This window comes from Phocoena sinus, chromosome 3 (assembly GCF_008692025.1).
Source record: "Phocoena sinus isolate mPhoSin1 chromosome 3, mPhoSin1.pri, whole genome shotgun sequence".
Lineage (NCBI taxonomy): Eukaryota > Metazoa > Chordata > Mammalia > Artiodactyla > Phocoenidae > Phocoena > Phocoena sinus.
The window spans coordinates 121841403-121865784 of NC_045765.1; the positions used below are offsets into that span (position 1 = coordinate 121841403).

General features: G+C 34.9%; 1 protein-coding gene across 3 annotated transcripts in view; it reads right to left on the minus strand.

Moving 5' to 3' along the window:
- Window positions 1–24382, minus strand: part of CWC27 (CWC27 spliceosome associated cyclophilin) — a 232357-nt gene that overhangs the window by 195191 nt on the left and 12784 nt on the right. For 2 of the 3 annotated variants that reach the window (XM_032628442.1, XM_032628441.1), the window contains 5 exons: window positions 17168–17280; window positions 14801–14944; window positions 12437–12535; window positions 11723–11826; window positions 9979–10048 (listed from right to left, as the gene is read on the minus strand). In XM_032628442.1, coding sequence (XP_032484333.1) covers window positions 9979–10048; window positions 11723–11826; window positions 12437–12535; window positions 14801–14896 — 369 coding nt within the window. In that variant the 5' untranslated portion in view covers window positions 14897–14944; window positions 17168–17280. Of the gene's footprint in view, window positions 1–9978; window positions 10049–11722; window positions 11827–12436; window positions 12536–14800; window positions 14945–17167; window positions 17281–19855; window positions 19883–24382 lie in introns of those variants that run through there. The other variant, XM_032628444.1, reaches the window with a different exon arrangement.

The following is a 24382-nucleotide window of genomic DNA, read 5'->3' on the forward strand; positions in this document are numbered from 1 at the left end:
TTTTTTGCGGTACGCGGGCCTCTCAGTATTGTGGCCTCTCCCGTTGCGGAGCACAGGCTCCGGACGCGCAGGCTCAGTGGCCATGGCTCACGGGCCCAGCTGCTCCGCGGCATGGGGGATCTTCCCGAACCGGGGCACAAACCCGTGTCCCCTGCATCGGCAGGCGGACTCTCAACCACTGTGCCACCAGGGAAGCCCAATCTAAAGATCTTATTATCTGTAATTTAAAAAAGTCGTAGAATCTGAATTATGCAATTAAAATATATTTCTAATTCCATAACCTTACACAAACCAAGGAGTAATAAAAAGACAAAACATCAAAGAATTACTTGATGTCTGTCTAACAATGAAAACTGTTCAAAACCCAGAAGATGGTATAGTACAAAAAACACAGGAAAAGAAGATAAGAGCTGGACCAAATGAGTTTCAAAATCTAGTATTCAGTAATTCTATGGGTTTTAGTCCAAAACGTGTACCATTTGAGGAAAGAGAATGACCTCATCCGACCTCAGAACTCTGCTTACAAAATGGAAATAATAATAGCAGCCTTGCTTACTTCATACAAGAGAACTAAACGAGATATGTACAAAAGTGTACAAGTGAATATAAAATGACCTCAACTAGAATAAAACTTGAATATCTTTTTTTCATGCTTTCCTTCCTAAAATTTCTTCCTCTTGTGTCTTCAGCCATCAATGTTTATTTTCATCTATTCTAAGAAATAGTCCCTTATTAATTCTCCCCATGTGCCTCCCTAATGGGAGTCTCAAAGACATTACAGCCAGAGTTGGCCTCAGGCCCTCTTGTCCAGACTCTTAGTAACATATCAGAAAATGAGAGTTGCACTAATAAATAACAGGAGTAAGATTAGAATTCAGGTCTCCAGGCTCTTGGTCCATTAACAAGCTCTACTATTTCATTTACTTGTAAATGTTAGTTTACAATTGTTAGCTTAATTAACATTAAAAAAATGGGTTCTTGTTTATCTCCCAAAACTTAAACCAGCTTAAAGGGAAAAAAAGAAACTTGTCTTACATTAACTTTAAATAAGACTTTACAGGGCTTCCCTGGTGGCGCAGTGGTTGAGAGTCCACCTGCCGATGCAGGGGACACGGGTTCGTGCCCCGGTCTGGGAAGATCCCATATGCCGCGGAGCAGCTGGGCCCGTGAGCCATGGCTGCTGAGCCTGCGCGTCCGGAGCCTGTGCTCCGCAAAGAGAGGCCACACAGTGAGAGGCCAGCTTTACAATAGAAGGAAACTAATTACTCTGAATAATCATTACCATTTCAAATTTTAATTAATGTTTTAAATTAACATAGAAATATATGATCAAAAGCCATTTTTTAGATGTCCCTTCCTACTACAGTAGACTTTGAATCCTGCAGGCAGAGAAAACAAATTGTGGAAGAGCTGTAGAAATTGGGGATAGTTAGTCTCAAAGAGGATAAAAATGAATTCAGATATTTCTCTTTCATGCCTACTCCTTCTGAATGACCTATTTCAAGGTTGTTATTTATACCATCAGGTAACAATAATTTTAGAGGAAGAACAAACACCTAATATATTTTAAAACAATTTTTGAAAAAATTACATAAAAGCAGCTGGCTCATTAAAGAGTTTAGGGATGAACAAAATACTAAATATATTTAGTGAACACAATGTAAGAAGCGCCACAGTAAATTCAAAACTGTAAGCAAATCTGAAAATGAACATCAAAGGGGATGTGGGAAAATTATATTATCTGCCACTTCACACCAAAGAACATAGAGGCAGTGAAACAGTGGAAACTAAATAGTACAAGTGGAAAGAAAGAAAGCAAGAGGCATAGTGGTACAGAGGAACAACACTGGTCAAGAAGTGGGAAGGTCTGAGTCTCAACCTCTAACTACCTCTGTGTGATGGTTAATTTTATGCTATGGTACCCAAGTTGTTTGGTCAAACACCAGCCTAGATGTTGCTATGAAACAGTTTTTTTTAGATGTGATTAGCACTTAAATCAGTAGACTTTGAGTAAAGCATATTATCCACCAAAATGTAGGCTGGCCTCATCTAATCAGTCGAAGGCCTTAAGAGCAAAGACTTTCCCAAGCAAGAAGCAATTTGGCCTCAACACTGTAACACAAAAATTATGCCTGACTTTCCAGCCTGAAAATTTTGGACTCAAGACTGTAACATTCACTCCACACTGAGTCTCCAGCTTGCTGGACTACTCTACAGATTTTAGACTTGCCAGCCCCCACAAACATACGAGCCAATTCCTAAAACTCAAGCAATCTATCAATCTTAATCTCTACTTCTCCCCCTCTCCTATATGTGTGTGTTTATATACATATATACACACATATATATGTGTGTGTGTGTATATATATATATATATATATATACACACACACACACTGTTTCTCTCATGAACCCTATTACATTCTGTGACCTTTAGCACAGAACCGGAAAATTTAGTAGTTTGGGGGGGAAAAAAAGATCTTACAGGCCACTTAATCTAGTCTCCACACAATGCAGGAATCTCCTTAACATTACTGCTGACTATCAACCAGTGTCTCCACACCTGAAAGGAGCTTAATAGTCACACACACACACACACACACACACACACACACACACACACACAAGAAAATCACCCCTTTTAAAATGGCTTCTATTATTGGACAACTCTCTAATTGGAGAAAAAAAGAATCTGTGTAATTTTCAACCATCCAACTAATCCTAGTTGTACCTTCTAGAACTAAACATGAACTACAAACAATTGCTGTTATCAGGAATATTCCATACAGTTTAGATACAAATAAATTGGTAGGCAGAGTAACAGCCCCTAAAGATGTCCACTTCCTGATCCTCAAAATCTGTGAGTATGTTCCTTGACTTGGCAAAAGGGATCTTGTAGATAAGTTAAGAATTTTGAGATGAGGAGATTATCCTGGATTATCAGGGTGGGTCCAAGGTAATCACAAGAGTCTTTATAAGAGAGAGTCAGGAGAGTCAGGTGCAGAATGATGAAAGATAAGAAAGACTTGACCTGCTATTGCTGGCTTTGAAGATGGAGTCATAAGCCAAGGAATATAGGCAGTCTCTAGAAACTGGAAAAATAAGAGAACGGATTCTCCTCAGAGCCGCCAGAAGGAAGGCAGCCCTGCCAACACCTCGATATCTAGCCCAGTGAAACCTGTTTTGGACTTCTGGCCTCCAGAACTGTAAGATACTAAATTTGTTTTGCTTCAAGTCACTAAATTTATGGTAATTTGCTACAGCAGAAATATGAAACGATTACAAATATATTAACATTTAAAAAATTAAATATAAGCAACTAGAAAGATAACCAAATCAAAGTTTAATACAATTTAATGGGGCAAAAACATTTTATAAAATAGACTGGGGAATTCCCTGGCCGTCCAGTGGTTAGGACTCTGTGCTTTCACTGTTGAGGGTGCGCGTTCAATCCCTGGTCAGGGAACTGAGATCCCGGAAGCCATGCACTGCAGCCAAAAAATAAAATTTTTTTTTTAAAAAAAGGGACTATTTAACACTTCTGACAACCTCTGTACAAATGGCCTAGCAGCACTCTCCAAGTCATGCCCAACCCACCTCCCAAATTTTGGGGAAACTTAAATTTCACAGGATAAATGAGAATAAGATAAAGACCTTCTTTATTCTCAAAAGTGATGCATTTTTCTATTGATATACCTTTTTCTGGGTAAGAAAATAGCTTTTTTATAACTTTGGATTTGAAGTTAAAATGCTAACATATACTGTAGTAAGAAATATTGTGTATCAATGTGAATGTGGCACAAATTAATCACTATTTTCAAATTTAGCTATTGAGACACTTTTAAACTACACCTACCATTTAACCCGCCTCAAGAAAACTACTTGTCTGATTGTAGCTTATACTTGAAAAATATTTTCTGACATTTGTATTTAAGTCATACACAAAGATTCAGGGATGAACTTGAAACCAACAGAGACATTTGAATGAAACTGTTATTTAAGAAAGCAATATGAAGGGGAGGATCTTCCAGATAAAAACCTTTCAAATATTTGAAGCCTTAGGATCACATTTTCACTTAGTTTTTACTTCACCAAAGTATATCTAGTCCTTAAGCATTCCCCGAGTAAGATGTTTTTTGGCATCATCCCCATCCTCCTCATGACCCTGTGTTCCTCTGGACACATCTAGTTTGTCAGTATCCTTCTTAAATGTGTTCAGAACTGAACAAAATGCTGCAAATGTGATCCCCCCCAAATGCAAAGAATGTTAAATTCCTTATTCCAGAGACTTCATTCTTAGTAATTCAACTAGGGCTTACAGGCTATTAAGTCTTACACCTATTCAGCTGATTTCATTAAACTAAAGTACAGAATATACACATACTCTTATTACATTTTAACTTATTCGTTCAAATAATCAGGCACAGGTTGACAACAAAGCACTCTTTGGGCAGAAGTATTCAATTAGCTATAAATCCATCTGACTGTACTATCTCCCAGATCACATTTCCTCATGTTGTCCACAAGAATATCATGAGAGACTCTGACAATGTGCTTTCCTGAACTCAAGATATGTTATTATGGCATCCTCTTATCACGCAATCCTATCAAAAAGGAAATGAAGTCAGTCTGGCCAGTCACTTAACCAGGGTCTCAGTTTCCTCATCTATAAAGAAAGGAAGTTGGACTAGATCCCTTTGAGCTATAAAATTCTATTATTCTAAAAGAGATTTTATCAGGTAGTAGAAAGATACTGAAATAAATAACGAAAGAAAGCTAAGCCATGGGAGAGAGGCACCTTGTCATGAATAATGAGTGGGGTGAAGCAGTGTCTGTAATCCCATGCTGATAATCCATAAACCAGAGGGGACTCTACCTTATTTCTCCTTCCACATAAAGTAAAGCCTCAATTCAGACTTTACCAATTATTAACTTGTGATGTTAGGTTCTGGAATAAAGATTAACACTGTGGAGTCACTGGAAAAAGAAACTTGATAAGCAAATGAATAATGAAACAATTATTTTCAAGCCCTCTAGAAATATTTAATTTCATGCAACCACTGAAACTGCAAATTGTTCTCAGTCATTGTGAAAGACACTGATTTGACTTTGGCTCTAGTTATTTACACTTAAAAACAGTAAGGTTAAATTAAAAATATATATATTATTCAGTCACACTTTTCCAATACTCAGGCTAGCCTTCCTTCCCTTTTCTGGTCAAAGTTTCATTTCACCCAAAAGGTAAAATGTATTTGAAGGATGCCCATAGTCTGAAGAACAGTACAAAAGCAAAATAAACAAAACACACTCCCTTTTCTGTTCTCTCTAGAATTTATCTCATGCCCTCTAGAGAAATGTCCTTTTCTTTAAGCCAGTAAATTTCAACAATTTTTGCTTATTGTTGCTCTCTTTTCTCAAGCTAAACTTCCCCATGACTCCATTATATGAACACACAAAACAGCTAAATTCGGTAGGCCAAAGATTCTGCATGGTGCTTCAAGACCCACTCACATATGGAGAGTGGATTGTTGGTGGGTCACGATGTACAGATATACACCCATGCTCTCCAAGGCCGTTCAAGCTACTATTCAGAACCCTGTGGGAGCGCTCAGGAAGGGCACTGCATCCGCACTGCTGTGCTTAGGGCTTCCTCTCTCAGGAAGCTGAACTGGTGAAGTTTCTCACTAGCCCTCTAGACTACTTGAGTATGAGGGCAGCAGCTTCTGTGTGATAATCACGATCATATTAGTGACTGATATTCTTTAGCTCTCTGAGAATAAAATACAATTTATAACATACAGTTTAAGACATTTGACTTTTGAAACCATCTTTCCATTGCATAACATCAAAATAAAGACTATCTGTATCCTTATTTCACAACTGTAAATGTAAATGTAAATATTATTGCCATGTTACAAAGGAAAATGGAGACTCAGAGAGACTAAGTTATTCAAGGTCGCAGACTATCTATAGAAAGTGAAGTGCCAATATGAGTTTGTATAATCCCAAATCCATGCTATTTCTACTGCAACACACTGCCACTCAAAGATGACACAAAGTTTACCATGAAGGAGCTCACAGCCTAGGACCCTACAAAATTAATAAGGCAGAAAGAAAAGGGTATAATGTTTGAATACTATACAACAAGAACACAGTCATACATTTCTTGTGTAATAAAGCAAAAAGAATGTTTTTAAAAGCAAAATATAAGTATCACAAGAAAGGTAGACATTAGATCAGAAAAAGAAAAGATTAAGAAAAACTGGAAAAGACATTTAGAAAAGATAGTGTTCTAGGTGTTGAAAATAAATATGACTTCGACATTCAGAAGTGGGATAGAACACTTCAGGCAGGGGAAAGAACATGAACGAAGACACACAAAAAGGAAAATACAAGGCATATATGTAGAACAGCAAATATTTCAGATCTGTTAACACAGTGTTTCCTACATTTCCCAGATAAGATTTCCAGTGAATTCATTAAAAGTACAGATTCTCAGGTTTCTCCCTCGGAGATTTTGATTCAGTAGGTGTGAGATGGGGTCTAGGAATTTAATTTTTTTTTAAAGTACTACAAGTGATTTTTTTATTACTAAGGAAGTTTAAGAAGCATTAGACTGAAGGACAGAGTTGGCAAAGGGGAGTCATGAAAGAAGAAGCTTGAAATAATAGGCCAAGGAATTTGGCCTTATTTCTATAGTCAACAGAAAGCAACTATAACATCTTAATCAGGCTTCAGGAAGACTATTCTGATAGTAATGAGTGGAAGGGTAAAAAGAGAAGGGAGATGGGAGACCAGTCTGTAGACTAGGGCTGCAGCCCAGGCTAGAGATAATAAAGCCTGGAACAAGGGTAATAGTAAAATAAATTAAAAAGAAAAAACAGATTTGAGATACGCCATGGATGAAAAATTGGTAGAACAGTTCAACTAACTGGTTGTGCAAGAAAAAAAAATAAGAAAAACGTCAAATAAATCCAAAATTCTTCTTTAGGGGGCACTGATACCAGGGAATTAGAAAGAGAAGTCACAGAACAGGGGGAAGTTTGGGAAGAAAAGATAATGAATTAAGCCTTGGCTAGGGCTTGGGTAACAAGTGAGATATTTAAATATAGAGATGTCTAGTAGGCAGCTGGAGAAAAGAAAAGTAAGTCAGCCTAGAGATACAGATTTGAGAGTCTGAAACAAACATTTGATAATTTTATCACAGAGCACCCTCAATTTAAAAGTCAGATAAGAGAATTGTGATGACACCATACTAGAGTTATCCTACTTATTTGATAATGGACTGTGGGTTGCAATTTTCTTGGCAGAGGGGAAAGAATTTACTTGGTCTTTCTACTGTTTAAAGTGTTTTACAGGTTTAAGAGCAAACATAAAAAGCAAGCTAGAACTATCTACAGTGGTATCTTTCACATTTCAACCTTGTAGCAAACACAAATTGCTTTTGGAGTATCCAGTTCACTATAATTCAGTAGAAGTTAAACATTATTTTTTTTCTTTTTTTACTTTGTGCAAAAGTAAGCAGCAGGAGGAAGATATGCTTCAAACGTTTAAGACATGCTGTTGCTACCAATAGAAAAAATTCAAACTAATTTCCTAGTAGAGTCAATCTCAAAGTAATTGTGCACAAAAGTTATCTTAGACCAGAAATTTAATTCAACAAAGGATTGACAGAAAAATTCCTTTTGCCTACACTTGCTCTACAAGGCTGCTAAACTTAGTACTATCCAAGACCCTACGGAAGTTAGGGAAGGGCAGTGGGCTGACTGCATTGAGCTGCCCCCCACCCCAGAATGCTATGCTACCAGTGAAATTTCTTGCCAGCCTTTTAGAAGGAGGCAGCTTTTTTTTCCGGCCGCACCGCTTAGCATATGGGATCTTAGTTCTGAGACCAGGAATGGAACCTGGGTCCCCTGCAGTGGAAGCTCAGAATCTTAACCACTGGACCGCCAGAGAAGTCCCTTAGAAGGAGGCAGCTTTGGCAGCATTCAAAATCACATTAGACGCTTTAATAGCTATAGAAACCTAAGGTCAAAATTCTGATTCCACGACCTCCTAATTACACAGTCTTAGGCAAGCAACTTAACATCTCAGTATTGATTTCATCATTTACAAAACAGGAACAGTAACATCCATATCACATGGTTGTTATAGAGATTACATAAAATAAATACTTAGCACAGATAAGAAGAAAAATCATTACAACGCAGTATAACACGTGTTTGATGGCTCAGCCTGGGTGAAAGTTGTCTTGGGGAGGGAGGTAGAGGTAGTGAGGAGTTAATAATGGAGGTAAATTTTAAAAGGAAAAATAAAAATTAGCCAAATAAAGGAGAGCACACACTCCAAGCAAAAGAAAAAAAGGGGTGGGGGGGACACTGGGGAAGGCATGGATATGCAAGGAAACTTGACATCTTCACAAAACATCAGTGAAAAGGAATCCTGGCAATTCCCAGATCTAACATTCAAGATTTTTTCCATTTACAAATATACCTGCAGGATCATGACATACAGTGAATCTTTCATTTTGATTAGGGACAAATTTGAATCATGAATAATATAAGACTAGTATACTGACTATGACTTCTGAGATACCAGGGTGACAGAGTGATTGGTGATGTTGATAAGGAATAGGAAAAGGAGGTTTTCATGTAAAGATGGATTTAATTTTGATATCTAAAATAGAGATGTTTCCTAAAGGCAACTCAGAATGAGGGACAAGAGCCCAGAAGAAATATTTGGCCTTGTCTCCTAGAGTTCAGAATGTTAGTATACTTGTGGTAACTGAATCCATGCTATCAAATAGATCAATCAAGGATACTGAAGACAGCAAAAAAAAAAAAAAAAAGACTAAATATTTCTTATACATGTCCATTTTAATTCAGTTTTAATGCAAGGGGTATAAATAGAGTGCTTACTATATGCCCAATATTAGCCTACCAAAACCAGGCTCAACGATGAGGGAAGCATGTGGATAAAGAAGTAAAGATAAGGGTAAAAATAATGTGCTTTTAAGTCGATGCTATTGTAAGTGTCAGTAAGAAACAGGTGACTACATCAAGCAAGTAAGGTAGTACTAGGCTACAGAGTTTTAATTACATACTACAGTAAAGACTTTGAATCTTATCCTTTAGGTCTCAGTGTTCACTAATTTTTAAGAAAGAAAGACATATAAAAAAAAAGAAACATACGAAAATTTGGGGGAGTAAAAACCCTTGAAGATGATTTTCTTGGGGCATATTTGTCAGAATCACTGCTTTAAAAAATGGTGGGGCACTGTAGGTGTTTCAGCAATGAGTACTGTGATGAAAGTGATATTGAGGAAAACCATACTTAAAGGCCTATGGCGAGCATTGGTGGGATAAAGGACAGGAGGCAATGTACAATCTTGAGACATGGATTTTATAGTGAGACAGATGTAGGTTCAACTCCCAGCTCTAGCTACTTATTAGTTATTTGACTTTGAGCAAATTACAACCTATTAATACCTTAATTTATTCATAGGTAAAATGGGAATGATAATTCCTATCTTAAAGAGCTGTGATGAGAATTAATGAAATGATTAAATACATATAAATAATACTAAAATGAATACAAGAGCTTTGGTCTGTCACTGTTTATTACAGTAATGATAATTACAAAATCATCTGGCAATCCAATTAAACCAAGCATAATTAAAATCTGAATCACAAAATTAAATCATTCTTTTTTAAATTTTAAATTAAATCATTCTTTTTTAAATTTAATCTGGCATTTTTAAAAATGCCAGATTAAAAAAAAAAACTATCTCAAATCATCTCAGAAGTTGCAAATATTACGGACCACTAATCATTTTATGAATTGGTTCAATGAACACTTACTGAATGTGTACCATGTAAAACATGTGGTGCTATGTATAACAGGAGATTAAAAAATGAGTGAGATATAGACCCTAATCTCTTTTATAATTCAGAACAAAGGGCAAATTAAGAGTTTTACCTGACTAACTCGATTAACTTCCTCCTCTTCTTCCTCAGCTTCCTCTCCAAATGAAAGTAAACTAAAATTTCTGATCAGAAATAAAGAAAAAAAAAAAAGGAAAAAAGAATTAAAGAAAGAAAATTTAGGAAGAAAAAGTTAAACAAAACTTATAAATATCCTACTTTCAAAGCAATAGAACCATTAAATACACTAAGTCAAGCATGACAGAAATAATTAAAGCTTTTTATATTTACCAAAACTGGTGAGCAAAATGGGGATTTCTAAAAAACTAATAAACATATAGCTCTTAGAGTACTACAAATGGGAAGCAATTTATCTAGTGTCTGCCAAAACAATCTTAATATTTTAAAATTAGTAAGTTAAACAAAATTGTCAAAAAAAGCAATAAATTTAGCTAACCAAATGGTACATGGGAAGAAAAATCAAGTTGTCTTTTTTGAGCCTTCAAATTAATATATCACAAGGAAGATAAATAATAAGTTATTAAAACTCTCCTTTCAAATATTGGAAAAATAAAAGATTTGGCCACAAAAGAGGAATTTCATTTCAAAACTTAGATATAATCAATAACTACCACATCATCCCTATTATATTTGCTATGAATTATAAACAAAAACATCCAACTTTTGGGCTTGTTATCAAGATAAATCACAGTTATGGAATACTATATCTGAATATAGTGACAGTGACCTTTCACCAATAAATTAGTTAAAATAAATAATTAAAAATAAAAGGAAATCAAATATAAAGCTGTATAAGAAGTTATTTTGCCACAAGATATCAACTGCTTATTAAAGTGTCTGGCTCATATGTGACAGTTTAATAATAGCAACTTAACTTACTTACATTGTAGGATATCAAGAAAAGAAATGAATATATATTGAATACCTACACTATTGGGTGTTTTCAAATTCCCCTTCTCATTTAATCTTCATTATAACCAGGTGTTGTATTATAAATCTCCATTTTATAAGATGGGGAAACTGAAGCTCAGAAAGATTAATAAACCTTGCTTCTTATAACTGGGGTAGGCAGTATTATACTTAAAACTGTCTGACTCTAACACTTATAAGTACAATAAAATCCCTAATATGATGCTACAGTTCAGTAAAAAAGTTGAAATCCAACTCTCTGATATCTATTTTAATAAAATAGACAAAATAATGTAAAGAATATTGTTCACAAATTACTGAAATTTATTAAAAGAAGAAATTTCTATTTTTAGAAAACTATCCTTAGGAAATAATACAGAAACAGTTCTATGTTTAAATATATTTATAATAAGATTATTTTAATAGCACCAAAAAATAAGAGTGAAAAGTTAAATAATGTAACTAGGTGGTCATTATATCCTTCATACTTCACTTTCCAAGTTCTTTATCCTGAGCATATATTAATGGAAAAACAAGTAAAAAACAAAAAAAAATTTCTCAATAACTCATTTACATAAATAAGTCTTGTAGTGATCATAAATATTTACCTACTTTTTAACACAGATTTCATATGGACATCTCAGACAATACTTATTTACCTTAAGTTTTTAAAGTTATATATTGTATTTGAATATAAGAAATGTACATTTAGAAAAACACACACACAACATAATTTAGATAGTACCTCTTGGTCCAAACTGACCTCCCCCTCACTACTAAACAATTGTTACTAAAGGAAATAAAGTGAACTAAATGAATCAGTGTTGCTTTTCAAGCTGAGGAGAAAATCTTTCTACTCTGATTATTACTTTGTGCCTCTGGGTTTCAACTTCTTTACTTCCTCCTCTGGTTTCTCTTTTTTTGGCTTTTTTATTTCTCTTGGAATGATGTCATCAAAAGGATTAAACAAAACCTATGGAAAGAAATGTTTTGAAAACATGATTCAATTTTATAAAATTTCACAAAAACTTAAAACCAATATTTAATTATGTTGCCATTAGTGTCTATAATTTTTCCTCACATAACCACTACAAGCATAATGATATATACTTCCACTTACATGGCCTCACTGGATTCTCCCAGTAATCCAATATGCTATTAAATAAAAGGTATTTTATCCCTATTTTACAAAAGGGAAAAATATTCAAGAAAACATAACACATAGTAAGAGAGACAAACTCAGGTATTTTGACTCCAAATCAAATGCTCTAAGGTCCTTGTTTCCTCAATGAAGAATCACTCTTAAATTACCTAAGATATCACTTCACTGGGCTAAATAAACCTAATTCATCCAGCTTTCCATTATGAGTCCAGTATTGCACTCATTGGATCACCAGCTGAAGTTTTATCTTTGAATTTGAAATCTTCAATTAAAAAAATTCTTAATCAGAAACTGTGACTAAATTACAGAGATAAAATCTATGTAGTGATGTTAATTTCATCTGATAATTTAACAATACAAATAATCAATTTCTCTTACGTGATAATTTAAGTAATGTATCTCATAATAATCATGCTCCTACCTCACAACATTTTATTTTGTGTGGATTACGTGGTCTTTCTTCATCATCAATGTCTACTTCTGTCAGTCGCAGCATGTTATATACTGTATCCCCTGTAATCTAACAAATAAAAAAGAAAATTTAATTGAAAAATAGTAAATTCATTCTTTGAAATAAGGGAGGACTTTTGAAAATATTTTTTAAATAACTGAAAGGGAATTTCATATTGTTATGTAAGAGTATATGCATTAAATAGTATAAAAAAGCAACATCATCCTAAGGGGAAAAGGCATTGATGAAGTTTAATCCCTCAGTAAGATTTCTGAGAAATTTCCAATATATATTTAATGTCAGTTTTTATTAAAAATATAATGCCAAATAACCTCCTTCTGAATGACTACTTTTTGTTCAAACATTATAAACAAATTTACACTTTAGAATAGGGTAGAACAAGCAAATAACAATGACAATGTGGTAAGTGCTCTGCAGACATTATTAAAGGCATTCTCCAAAGAGATAAAGTTAATTGTTTTTAGAGGTCGTCCCATGTCTGCTAGAGTGGCCTAAATACATATTTCAGGGAATCCTATACAGAACATCCAATGATTCCACTTTTGGTTTGTTTTACTTTTAGTAAGGTTACGAAAGAGTAATATAACCCAGATAACTTCTAAGCCCTGGAAGTTATATCAAATAAAAGAGAAATGGAATTTTTAAAAAAGACATTATCTCATTTAATCCTCAAAACCTCCTAAAATTAGGTACTATCATTATCTTGCTTTTCCAGATAAGAAAATTGCGGTTCAAAGAAGTTATACAGCGGACAATGACAGCCATTCTGACTTGTAACCACTATGCTATACATTGTCTCTAATGTGTAAGTTATATAACATCAATTGTAAACAGTGGTGCAGAATGGCAACATAAATCTCATTTTATTATATACTTATTTTTTGTAAATAATAGGAAGGAAAATCTGTGAACATCAGACAACCTGTGTTGGAGTGGCTCAAATGCGCCAATGCATATTTCTTAATCCACGTTAAGTATTAAGCAACAATACTGTATTGCATGTTTTTGGCATGACTCCTCTTATTCAACATTTCTCAAAAGTTCTAAAATAATACCAGTTTTCCAGTTGTGCTAAGTGTGTTCTTTCCCTTTTCATCTTTTGTCTAGGATGGGGGAAACCATTCTTATTGAACCAGCAGAGGGAGCTGATGCACTAGTGATGTCTAACACGCCTAAGACTTAATAAAACTATCTGGGAAAATACTGGAATATTTATGAAAAGGGAGAAGCATGAGAAAAAAAAAATCTTCAGAATCCCTTTTAAAGAAAACTATTGAAAATTCTATGGAAATGATAATCTCTGATATGATGTTAAATGTAAGCAGGATTAAATAGGTATTGTTCAAAGTAATATTTCAGGTAAAAAGTTTTAATGTTGGGACTTCCCTGGTGGAGCAGTGGTTAAGAATCCACTTGCCAATGCAGGGGACATGGGTTCGATCCCGGGTCCAGGAAGATCCCACAGGTCGTGGAACAACTAAGCCTATGTGCCCCAACTACTGAGCCTGTGCTCTAGAACCCGCGAGCCACAACTACTGAAGCCCGCGTGCTTACAGCCTGTGCTCCACAAGAGAAGCCACCGCAATGAGTAGCCCGCACACTGCAACGAAGAGTAGCCCCCGCTCGCCGCAACTAGAGAAAGCCCAGGCGCAGCAGTGAAGACCCAACGCAGCCAAAAATAAATAAATTTATTTTTAAAAAAGTTTTAATGACGGGGCTTCCCTGGTGGCGCAGTGGTTGAGAGTCCGCCTGCCGATGCAGGGGACACGGGTTCGTGCCCCGGTCCAGGGAGATCCCACATGCTGCAGAGCAGTTGGGCCTGTGAGCCATGGCAGCTAAGCCTGTGCATCCGGAGCCTGTGCTCCACAACGGGAGAGGCCACAGCAGTGAGAGGCCCGCGTACAGCAAAAAAAAAAAAAAAAAAAAAAAAAAAAGTTTTAATGTTAACACAAGTTCCACTTTAAACTGAAGGGAATTCATCATTAACAAAATAAACTGTAAACTACTAAATGTTATTACCTAGGTGTCTTTCTAAAAATTTTAAAACAGTATCAGCTGAGTGACGTAATAGTTAATAATACCATTAATACAATTTTAGAAAACAGAAAAATTTAAAGTTAAAACCAATGACTTGTTTGAAAAACACACACAAAAATTCAGGTGGTTCCTCATAGTTTATTATAACAGGAATATACAGTATTCCATCATTTTTAGAAATAATAAATAAATATCCTAGGGAATATTTTTATGAAGGCAGCTCTTAGATAAGTTGATCATATATATCATAGAAGCTTAAGATAACTGGATACGAACCTTTCCAAAGATGGTGTGCTTATTGTTAAGTTCATCTGCTCGACCCAGTGTAAAGAAAAACTGACTGCCATTATCATGAGGACCAGCATTTGCCATGGCAACCAGTCCTCTCCGATTAAAACGCAACCGTGAGTGGAATTCATCCTGAAGCATTAAAAAAAAAAAAGATTTAGTGAATGTCCTCAGTTATAAGGCCCTTCATATTTCAGCTAACAAGCAAGGTCCCATACAACTTCTAACCAAAAATGCTGAAGTTTTATTTAACTGATTTTCATATATAATCAAATCCAATATCTACGGTTCCTTCAATTCTATTAAACTTCACTAGCCTGTAAGTATCTTCTAAATATACTCAGCCACAAATTTAGCCTATTTTGTGGAAAGCTTACTACTTACACAGAGAAAGGGTACTCAAGTGGAATGGATTTCTGAGTCATTTCCCTATTCTTCTCATCCCTCAAAGCCATCTAAGCTTTTAGACCCTTCTATTTTTTTTCTCCAGGATAACTACTTTTGAATCATTACAGAGTCTTCAACTATTCCCTTCCTGACCCCATTCTAAATGTCATGAAACAATTGTTTTCTTCTTATTTTTTAATTCAAGGAATCTAGTATGATTATGTTATGTGCTTCACTGTGTTTTTTAAAGTCCTAAGTTGAATCCTCTCTGAACTGGCACTGGTCCCACTTGACAGTTTTCGAAAGAGCAGGAGCAAGCCATTCTAAGGTGGTTTTCTTGCTAGGGTAGGGTTACATAACATATACATTAGTCTCTTAGTTAATAGAAGACCTGATACTAGACTCATTTATAATACAGCCATGTTATGTAATCAATGTTTTTCAGAAAGGAAGTTCTGTTTCCTTAATAAATTCATCTCAAGGGATTTGAACTCAAAGGATCATAACTCTGGATACTGTATTAAAAATGACCTAATTGAAAAACTTACCAAGATATCTGTATCATTTGAATATAATGAGCAAAAATCTCAATTTAGAAAGGAATTGTCACAAAGAGCTATTCTGTTAAACCAAATAATAGAATAAAGGAATGCTTCCTACCAGATGGAGGCTCTAAAATAATGAGATATCTCAATTTTGTAAAATATAAAATAGTCTAACAGTGACATTTGAGACTCTTTTATAACCATTTCACATGCTCTAAGGCCACTATCATATGAAAATTAAAGCAAACAGTTCAAGTATTTTTCTCAAGAATCATACAGTAACCCAGTATAAAATTAAAGGAAATTCCAGATACTCTATCTTATTAGTATAAATTTGAAGTTTTTAAAAATTCACATATTTTAAGAGCTATTGATGCTTACTCATTAAAAGAACATAATATTGATACCATCAGATTAATAAATAACCCTGCTTTTAGCTTTTACTTGAACCCCCTGTTATCCTTTATATCTTAATTATGACATTAACTCTTTTTTTCTTTTTAGATCTATGTTGGCAGTTAACAAAACACTGACCTATTCTTGATTAAAAGCCACACCTCTTCTAACTTTTATGTTGCTTCTTCCTTCTGTTTCCCCTTCTGACTTCTTGTTACAGAATGCATTTTGTGTTACAGAGGTCTATTGGGTACAATTTAAAATGAATTCTGCTATGGACTGAATTGTGTCCTCTCATAGTTCATATGTTGAAGCGCTAACCTACAATGTGACTGTACTGGAGATAGGGCCCATAAGAAGATGAAAAAGGTTAAATGACTTCACAAGAGTGAAGTCCTAATCCAGTAGGGCTAGTGCCCTTAATAGAAGAGGAAGAAACACCAGGACGTTCTCTCCCCACCATGTGAAGACACAGCAAGAAGGCAGCCATTTGTAAGCCAGGAAGAGAAGCTTCACAGAACTGCATGCTAGCACCTTGATCTTGGACTTCCTAGCCTCCAGAACTGTGAGAAATAAATTCCTATTGTTTAAACCACCCAGTCAGAGGTATTTTGTTATAGCAGTTCAAGCAGATTAATATAAATTCTATACAGTGTTAAATAAAATGTTTTAAAATAGGATGGCATATGCAATGTTCTAGAAATGTTTTACACATACAAAGTTGCCGAGATCAGATACAGTCAGATATCAGGAAATCTGTTATATAGTCTTTTTTTCTGACTCACATTTTCCTCACTACCACCTTTAGCTCCATCTGAATTCAATCTAGCGTAAAACGTTGTGACAAGACAACTTAGAAAGAATGCTTGATGGGGTAAGTGTTGCTCTTATTCTGTATAATCCTAAATATATGATAGACCCGATTTTGTGCACTAATGTAAAATGCATTTTCTTCTATGGGGCACAATCATTTTTGATTAAGCAATCCAAGCTGACTTGAAAATAGATAAAAAATATTCAGTCTCACCTTGAATGGGGCTCCATAGATAGACTCTCCACCCGTCCCTGTACCAGTAGGATCTCCCCCTTGGACTATAAAACCAGGTACAACTCTATGAAATATGGTGTTGTCATAATATGCTGGAAGAAAATAAAAAGAATTTATCATTCTTTTTCTGATTTTTCATTGTTAGTGTAAAGAACTGCAACAGATTTCTGTATGTTAATCTTGTATCCTGCTACCTTGCTGAAATTGTTTATCAGTTCTAATAGTTTTTGTGTGGTGTCTAAGTTTTCTATATAGAGTATCATGTCATCTTCATATAATGACAATTTTACCTCTTCCCTTCCAATTTGGATACCTTTTATTGCTTTTTCTTGTCTAAATGCTATGGCTAGGACTTCCAATACTATGTTGAATAGAAGTGGTGAGAGTGGGCATGCTTGTCTGGTTCCAGATTTTAGCAAGAAAGCTTTCAGTTTTTCACCACTGAGTATTATGTTGGCTGTGGGTTTGTCATAAATAGCTTTTATTATGGTGAGATATGTTCACTTCATACCCACTTTGGTGAGAGTTTTTATCATGAATGGATCCTGAATTTTATCAAATGCTTTTTCTGCATTTATTGAGATGATCATGTGGTTTTTGTTTTTTCTTTTGTTGACAAAACAATCCCTTTTAAAATCACATAAAAAAATAAAATAAAATATGTAGGAATAAACCTGACCAAGGAGGTGAAAGACCTATATGCTGAGAACTATGAAACACTGATAAAGGAAACTGAAAATGATTCAAAGAAATGGAAAGATATCCCATGCTCTTAGACTGGAACAATTAATATTGTTAAAATGACCATACTACCCAAAGCAATCTACATATTTAATGTGATCCCTATAAATTACCTATGACATTTTTCATGGAACTAGAGCTAATAATCCTAAAATTTATATGGAACCACAAAAGACCCAGAATTGCCAAGCAATCCTGAGGAAAAAGAACAAGGCTGGAGGCATAACTCTCCAAGACTTCAGACAAGACTACAGAACCACAGCAATCAACACAGTGTGGTATTGGCCCAAAAACAGATATATGGATCAAGAGAAAGGAATAGAGGGCACACACCTATGGTCAATTGATCTTCAACAAAGGAGGCAAAAATACACAACAGAGAAAAGACAGTCTCTTCAACAAGTGGTATTGGGAAAGTTGGACAGCTGCATGTAAATCAATGAACTTAGAATACTCCCTCACACCAAACACAAATACAAACTCAAAATGGCTTAAAGACTTAAATGGAAGACATGACACCATAAGACTCCTGGAAGAGAACATAAGCAAAACATTCTCTGACATAAATCATAGCAATGCTTTCTTAGGTCAGTCTCCCAAAACAAAAGAAATAAAAGCAAAAGTAAACAAATGGGACCTAATCAAACTTACAAGCTTTTGCACAGCAAAGAAAACCATATACAAAGTGAAAAGACAATCTACAGGATGGGAGAAAATATTTGCAAAACATGAGAATGACAGGGATTAATATCAACAATATACAAACAGCTCAATATAAACAAACAAACAAACAACCCAATCAAAAATGGGCAGAAGATGTAAATAGACATTTCTCCAAAGAAGACATACAGATGGCTAACAGGCACATAAAAACTTGCTCAACATCACTAGTAATTAGAGAAATGCAAATCAAAACTATAATGAGGTATCACCTCACACCAGTCAGAATGGCCATCATGAAAAAGTCTACAAATAATAAATGCTGAAGAGGTGTGGAAAAAAGGGAACCCTCCTACACTGTTGGTGGGAATGTAAATTGGTGCAGCCACTATGGAGAACAGTATGGAGGTTCCTTAAAATAACTTAAAATAGAGTTACCATATGATCCAGCAATTCCACTCCTGGGCATATATCCAGAAAAGACAAAAACTGAAATTTGAAAAGATACATGCACCCCATTGTTCATACGGCATTATTTACAATAGCCAAGACATGGAAGCAACCTAAGTGTCCATCAACAGCTGAACGGATAAAGAAGATGTGGTATATATATATATATATATATATGTGTATATATATATATATATACACATATATATATATATATTACTCAGCCATAAAAAGGAATGAAATAATGCCATTGGCAGCAACATGAATGGACTAGAGATTATCATATAAAATGAAGTAAGTCAGAGAAAGACAAATATCATATGATATCACTTATATGTGGAATCTAAAAAATGATACAAATGAACTTAATTACAAAACAGAAAGAGACTCACAGACATAGAAAACATAGAAAACAAACTTATGGTTACCAAAGGAGAAAGGAGTGGGGAGGGATAAAACAGGAGTTTGGGATTAACAGATACACACTACTATATATATAAAATAGATAAACAACAAGGACCAATGTATAGCACAGAAAACTATATCTTGCAATAACCTATAATGGAAAAAAATCTGAAAGAGAATATCTATCTACCTATATCTATATATATATCTTAATTACTTTGTTGTACACCTGAAACTAATACAACATTGTAAATCAACCATACTTTAATAAAAGAAAAATTTATCAATGCCTAAAACTAAGTGTATCTATAGTTATCAGAGTAAATACAACTAGTCACAAGATTTTTTCCCCCAGAAAGTTAAATAGGCTCCTAAACCAAAATCTTTTCTTCCATATTATAAAATATCTACTCAAGGGGTTTCCCTGGTGGCGCAGTGGTTGAGAGTCCGCCTGCCGATGCAGGGGACGCGGGTTCGTGCCCCGGTCCGGGAAGATCTCACATGCCGCGGAGCGGCTGGGCCCGTGAGCCATGGCCGCTGAGCCTGCGCGTCCGGAGCCTGTGCTCCGCAGCGGGAGAGGCCACAACAGTGAGAGGCCCGCGTACTGAAAAAAAAAAAAAAAAAAAAAAAAATCTACTCAAAACAGAACAATTTCTATAGAAACCATGGTAGTGGTTGTTTCGTATCTACTTTCAGGATTCTCTTAAACTCTGGATTACAGTTTTCAAAATAAAAATTGGAGAGTTTTGGTATAGATCTGTGGTTCTCAACTGCGGTGAGGAGAAGCAGCAATTTTTTCCCTAGGGGACACTTGTCAATGTCTAGAAATATTTGGTTTTCACACATGGGAGATGTTACTGGCATCTAGTAGGTAGAGGCCAGGGATACTGGTAAACATCCTACAAAGCACAGGAAGCCCCTACAACAAAGAATTATTGGCTCAAAATGTCAACAGTCCTGGAGATTGAGAAACCCTCATAGAGATAAATACCTTATTTCCTAATTCTTCCTCTTCTCCCCATAGAAAATTAACTTATACAAACAACATACAAACCCAAGATATATCAAAATTACTCACTGATTATAGGTCTAGCACCATCAATGCACCGTCCTCAAGAAATTTTCAATAAATAAATTAACACAATACATGAGTCCAATTAGACTCTCAGTAAGTTTGCTAAATGAAGAAAATTACTTATATTTATATATAAATATATTAATGGGAAGCTATAAACATACAAGAGAGATCATATGTGATCTCCTAATTATTGAGTTGGATTCAGTTATTGAGCATAGTCATAATTTAATCACATGCTGAGGAATGCAAAGCAAAGAGAAAGAGCATAGTTCACTAAAGTCTTTACTGAGCTGCAGAACTTATGGACACCAGATTTCTTATCAAAGAGGATGATAAATGTCTTCATTAATTAAATAATTTTGAGTTGAGTTGAGTCTTCTATTACTTGAAACTGAACCAACCCAACTCATTCAATGACAGATACTTATCAAGTGCCTACTGTGGGCCAGACACTGTAATGATACAATTACTGACATAATTCATAAAACACCAATTGCATGAGTACTTTGTGATACTTTATTAGTCAAAACATGACTATGGTTTATCATAATTCATGAAGTACTATAATACTGTGGCTTGCAGGCACCCTCATAATTATTTACATTTGCAAGCTATAACTGGAAATAAAACCCACATTTTAAAAAATGTAATCTGGGGCCTCCCTGGTGGCGCAGTGGTTGAGAGTCCGCCTGCCGATGCAGGGGACACGGGTTCGTGCCCCGGTCCGGGAAGATCCCACATGCCGCGGAGCGGCTGGGCCCGTGAGCCATGGCCGCTGAGCCTTGCGCGTCTGGAGCCCGTGCTCCGCAACGGGAGAGGCCACAGCAGTGAGAGGCCCGCGTACCGCAAAAAAACAAAACAAAACAAACAAACAAAAAATGTAATCTGTAATCTAACATAGGATGGATTGGAAGAAGCAGAAAGGAAGATTAATGGATTTTTTTCAATCACTTCTCCCAGTGAAGAGCTGTTAGGCTATGTTCACAAGAACTCCCCAGTACAGACAAGTTCTCCTTGGTTACAAACCAGAAACTATAAAAATCAAGAAGTCTACAAGTATTTCTCCTGTATCCCTAAGTAACCATTTACTCTGATTAAAAATGTATATAGCAGTCAGGAATTCTGAGCCTTGCCTCTTGTTAGCTGTGCAACCTTAAACTCAATTTTCTTTCTTTTTTTTTCTTTTCTTTCCTCTCTCTTTTTTTAAATTGAGATATAATTGACACATAACATTACACTAGTTTCAGATGTACAACATAGTGATTCAATATTTGTATATATTGTGAAATGTTCACGGACAATAAAACTAGTTAACATCCATCACCATACATAGTTACAAAATTATTTTTCTTGTGATGAGAACTTTTAAGATCTACTGTCTTAGCAACTTCCAAATATGCAACACAGTATTATTAACTACAGTCATCATACTGCACATGTAATTTTCTCATTATAAAACTAATAATATAAATTCACTCACAGTGCTGTTCTGAAGATTAAATAAGATAATGTGGAGGCAACCTTTAAATTTTCAAGGTCAAAACAAATGTGAGGTCAGACTTTAATATTTTCACTTAAATTCTACAAATCCATACTCAAATTTGAATACTTACCTGAGTCTGTATCAAAAAATAAAAATAATCCTTTATGCCCATAATATGCAATCAAGTTTTTTTATTATTTTTTTAATTTTATTTTATTTATTTTTTTATACAGCAGGTTCTTATTAGTCATCAGTGTATACATGTCATTCCCAATCTCCCAATTCATCACACCACCACCACCACCCACCACTGCTTTCCCCCGCTTGGTGTCCATACGTTTGTTCTCTACATCTGTGTCTCAATTTCTGCCCTGCAAACGGGTTCATCTGTACCATTTTTCTAGGTTCCACATATATGCGTTAATATGCGATATTTGTTTTTCTCTTTCTGACTTACTTTGCTATGACAGTCTCTGTGACAGATTCATCCACATCTCTACACATGACCCAATTTCGTTCCTTTTTATGGCTGAGTAATATTCCAATGTATATATGTACCACATCTTCTTTACCCATTCATCTGTCAATGGGCATTTAGGTTGCTTCCATGACCTAGCTATTGTAAATAGTGCATGCAATCAACAGTTTTTGAGCACATGATCAGATTTACTTTTTCAAAGGATCACTTAAACTCCATAATGGAGAACTGATTGGAAGTAACAAGGTTGAGAGAGAGAGAGAGAGCAACTGTTGTCCTAAGAGTCAAGACCTGACTATGGCTTATTTTGAGAGGCACAGATTCAAGAATTCTCTAGGAAGCAGGATCTATAAGGCTCAGAGATCTATTAGATATGAGGGAAGGGGGACATGAAAGAGGTCTTTATTACTTGTGCTTTCAAATTTTAAAATTACCCATCTTATTTTTTTTTCCTATTTCCTAACAAGTATTTCAGTGATGTTGGATTTTAACTTTAAGCTTTCCTTTATTTTCCTAATTATATTCTTGTTGGATAAATGAAATTATTATACTACTACATATATTGGGTAGAAATTTTCTATAATTTCTCTACACCTTAAATTTTGTACTCTATTGTGCCTAGAATTGCAAATTTCCAAATAATTTCCATATCCATTATTTCCAGTTCCTTGTAATTTATTAATGATCACTGTTGAACTATGCATTTATAGTTACAGCTTACCATGTGCTTAAAAGATCTTCCTGCTTGCAATAATGTTTGACGTCCTTCTTAAATGTTTATGCATCATTCCCATAAGTATTTTGAAGGGGTTTTATTATCTCATTATGTGTGTTCATAATATCCTCCTGAATTTTCTCCAGTATTGAAAAAAAGAAATTTACATGTACCTCAAATAGGAAATGAAGTTTCTATTCGGATGCCATGAGTCTGCTATTTGTCATTATGTTTTTTATTTCTGGCTGGACAATGTATGGGTATCATGACATATTTTGACTAATTATATTTCTGCCCAAGTATTAATACACACAGGAATATATATTTGCATTTTAAAGTCATATATATCTGGTTCTTCTAGAATTTTGTTTTGTGTTTAATTTTGTAAATATTACCATTAATAACTTTTTATTTAAATCTCCTTTGTGAGCTCTCTATTTTAGCCTCTTGGGTTTTTTTAAACAAACATTTTAGTTTTGTAAGATATTTCTTTAAATCTCTTACTATATACTTACGTTTGTAACTTCTAAAAAATTATTAAAACTCTTGTTAAAGGAGGAAGGGGATAAAAGATAACTGATGAAGCACGGACATTCAGGAGACAGGGCTGAGGTAAAATTTCACAGGAGTTAATAGTCACATAAAGTATAAAAATTTGGATTTTCTTATCTACTTCTCTTTCTGCTCCCCACTTTGTTTTTCAGACCTAAAATTCTTCTCCTTCCTCATTCTTCAGAAGAACTAACAAAATTTTCAAAGATAACAAGCTTCCCTTTCCTTCTCTTCTTTTTTAACCTACTTTTTTAAACTTACAATTTTTTAAAATTTTCACTCATTTTTAAATGTTTACCTATCTATCCTACAAAGACCTGAAATCCAAGGTTAAGTCTGTGTAACTGTAAATGTTTTGTTTTCATAAAGACTAAAAACTCCCCCCAGACACAGAAAGACAAATACTGTATATTCCTACTTATATGTGGAATCTAAAGAAGTTCAACTCATAGAAACAGAGAGTAGAATGGTGGTGGCCACAGGCTGGAGGTGATGGGGGAAATGGGAAGATGTTGGTCAAAAAGATACAAATTTTCAGTTATAAGATGAATAAATTCTGGGGATCCAATGCACAACATGGTGATCTTAGTTAATAATACTGTATTGTATACTAGAAATTTGTACATCTCATG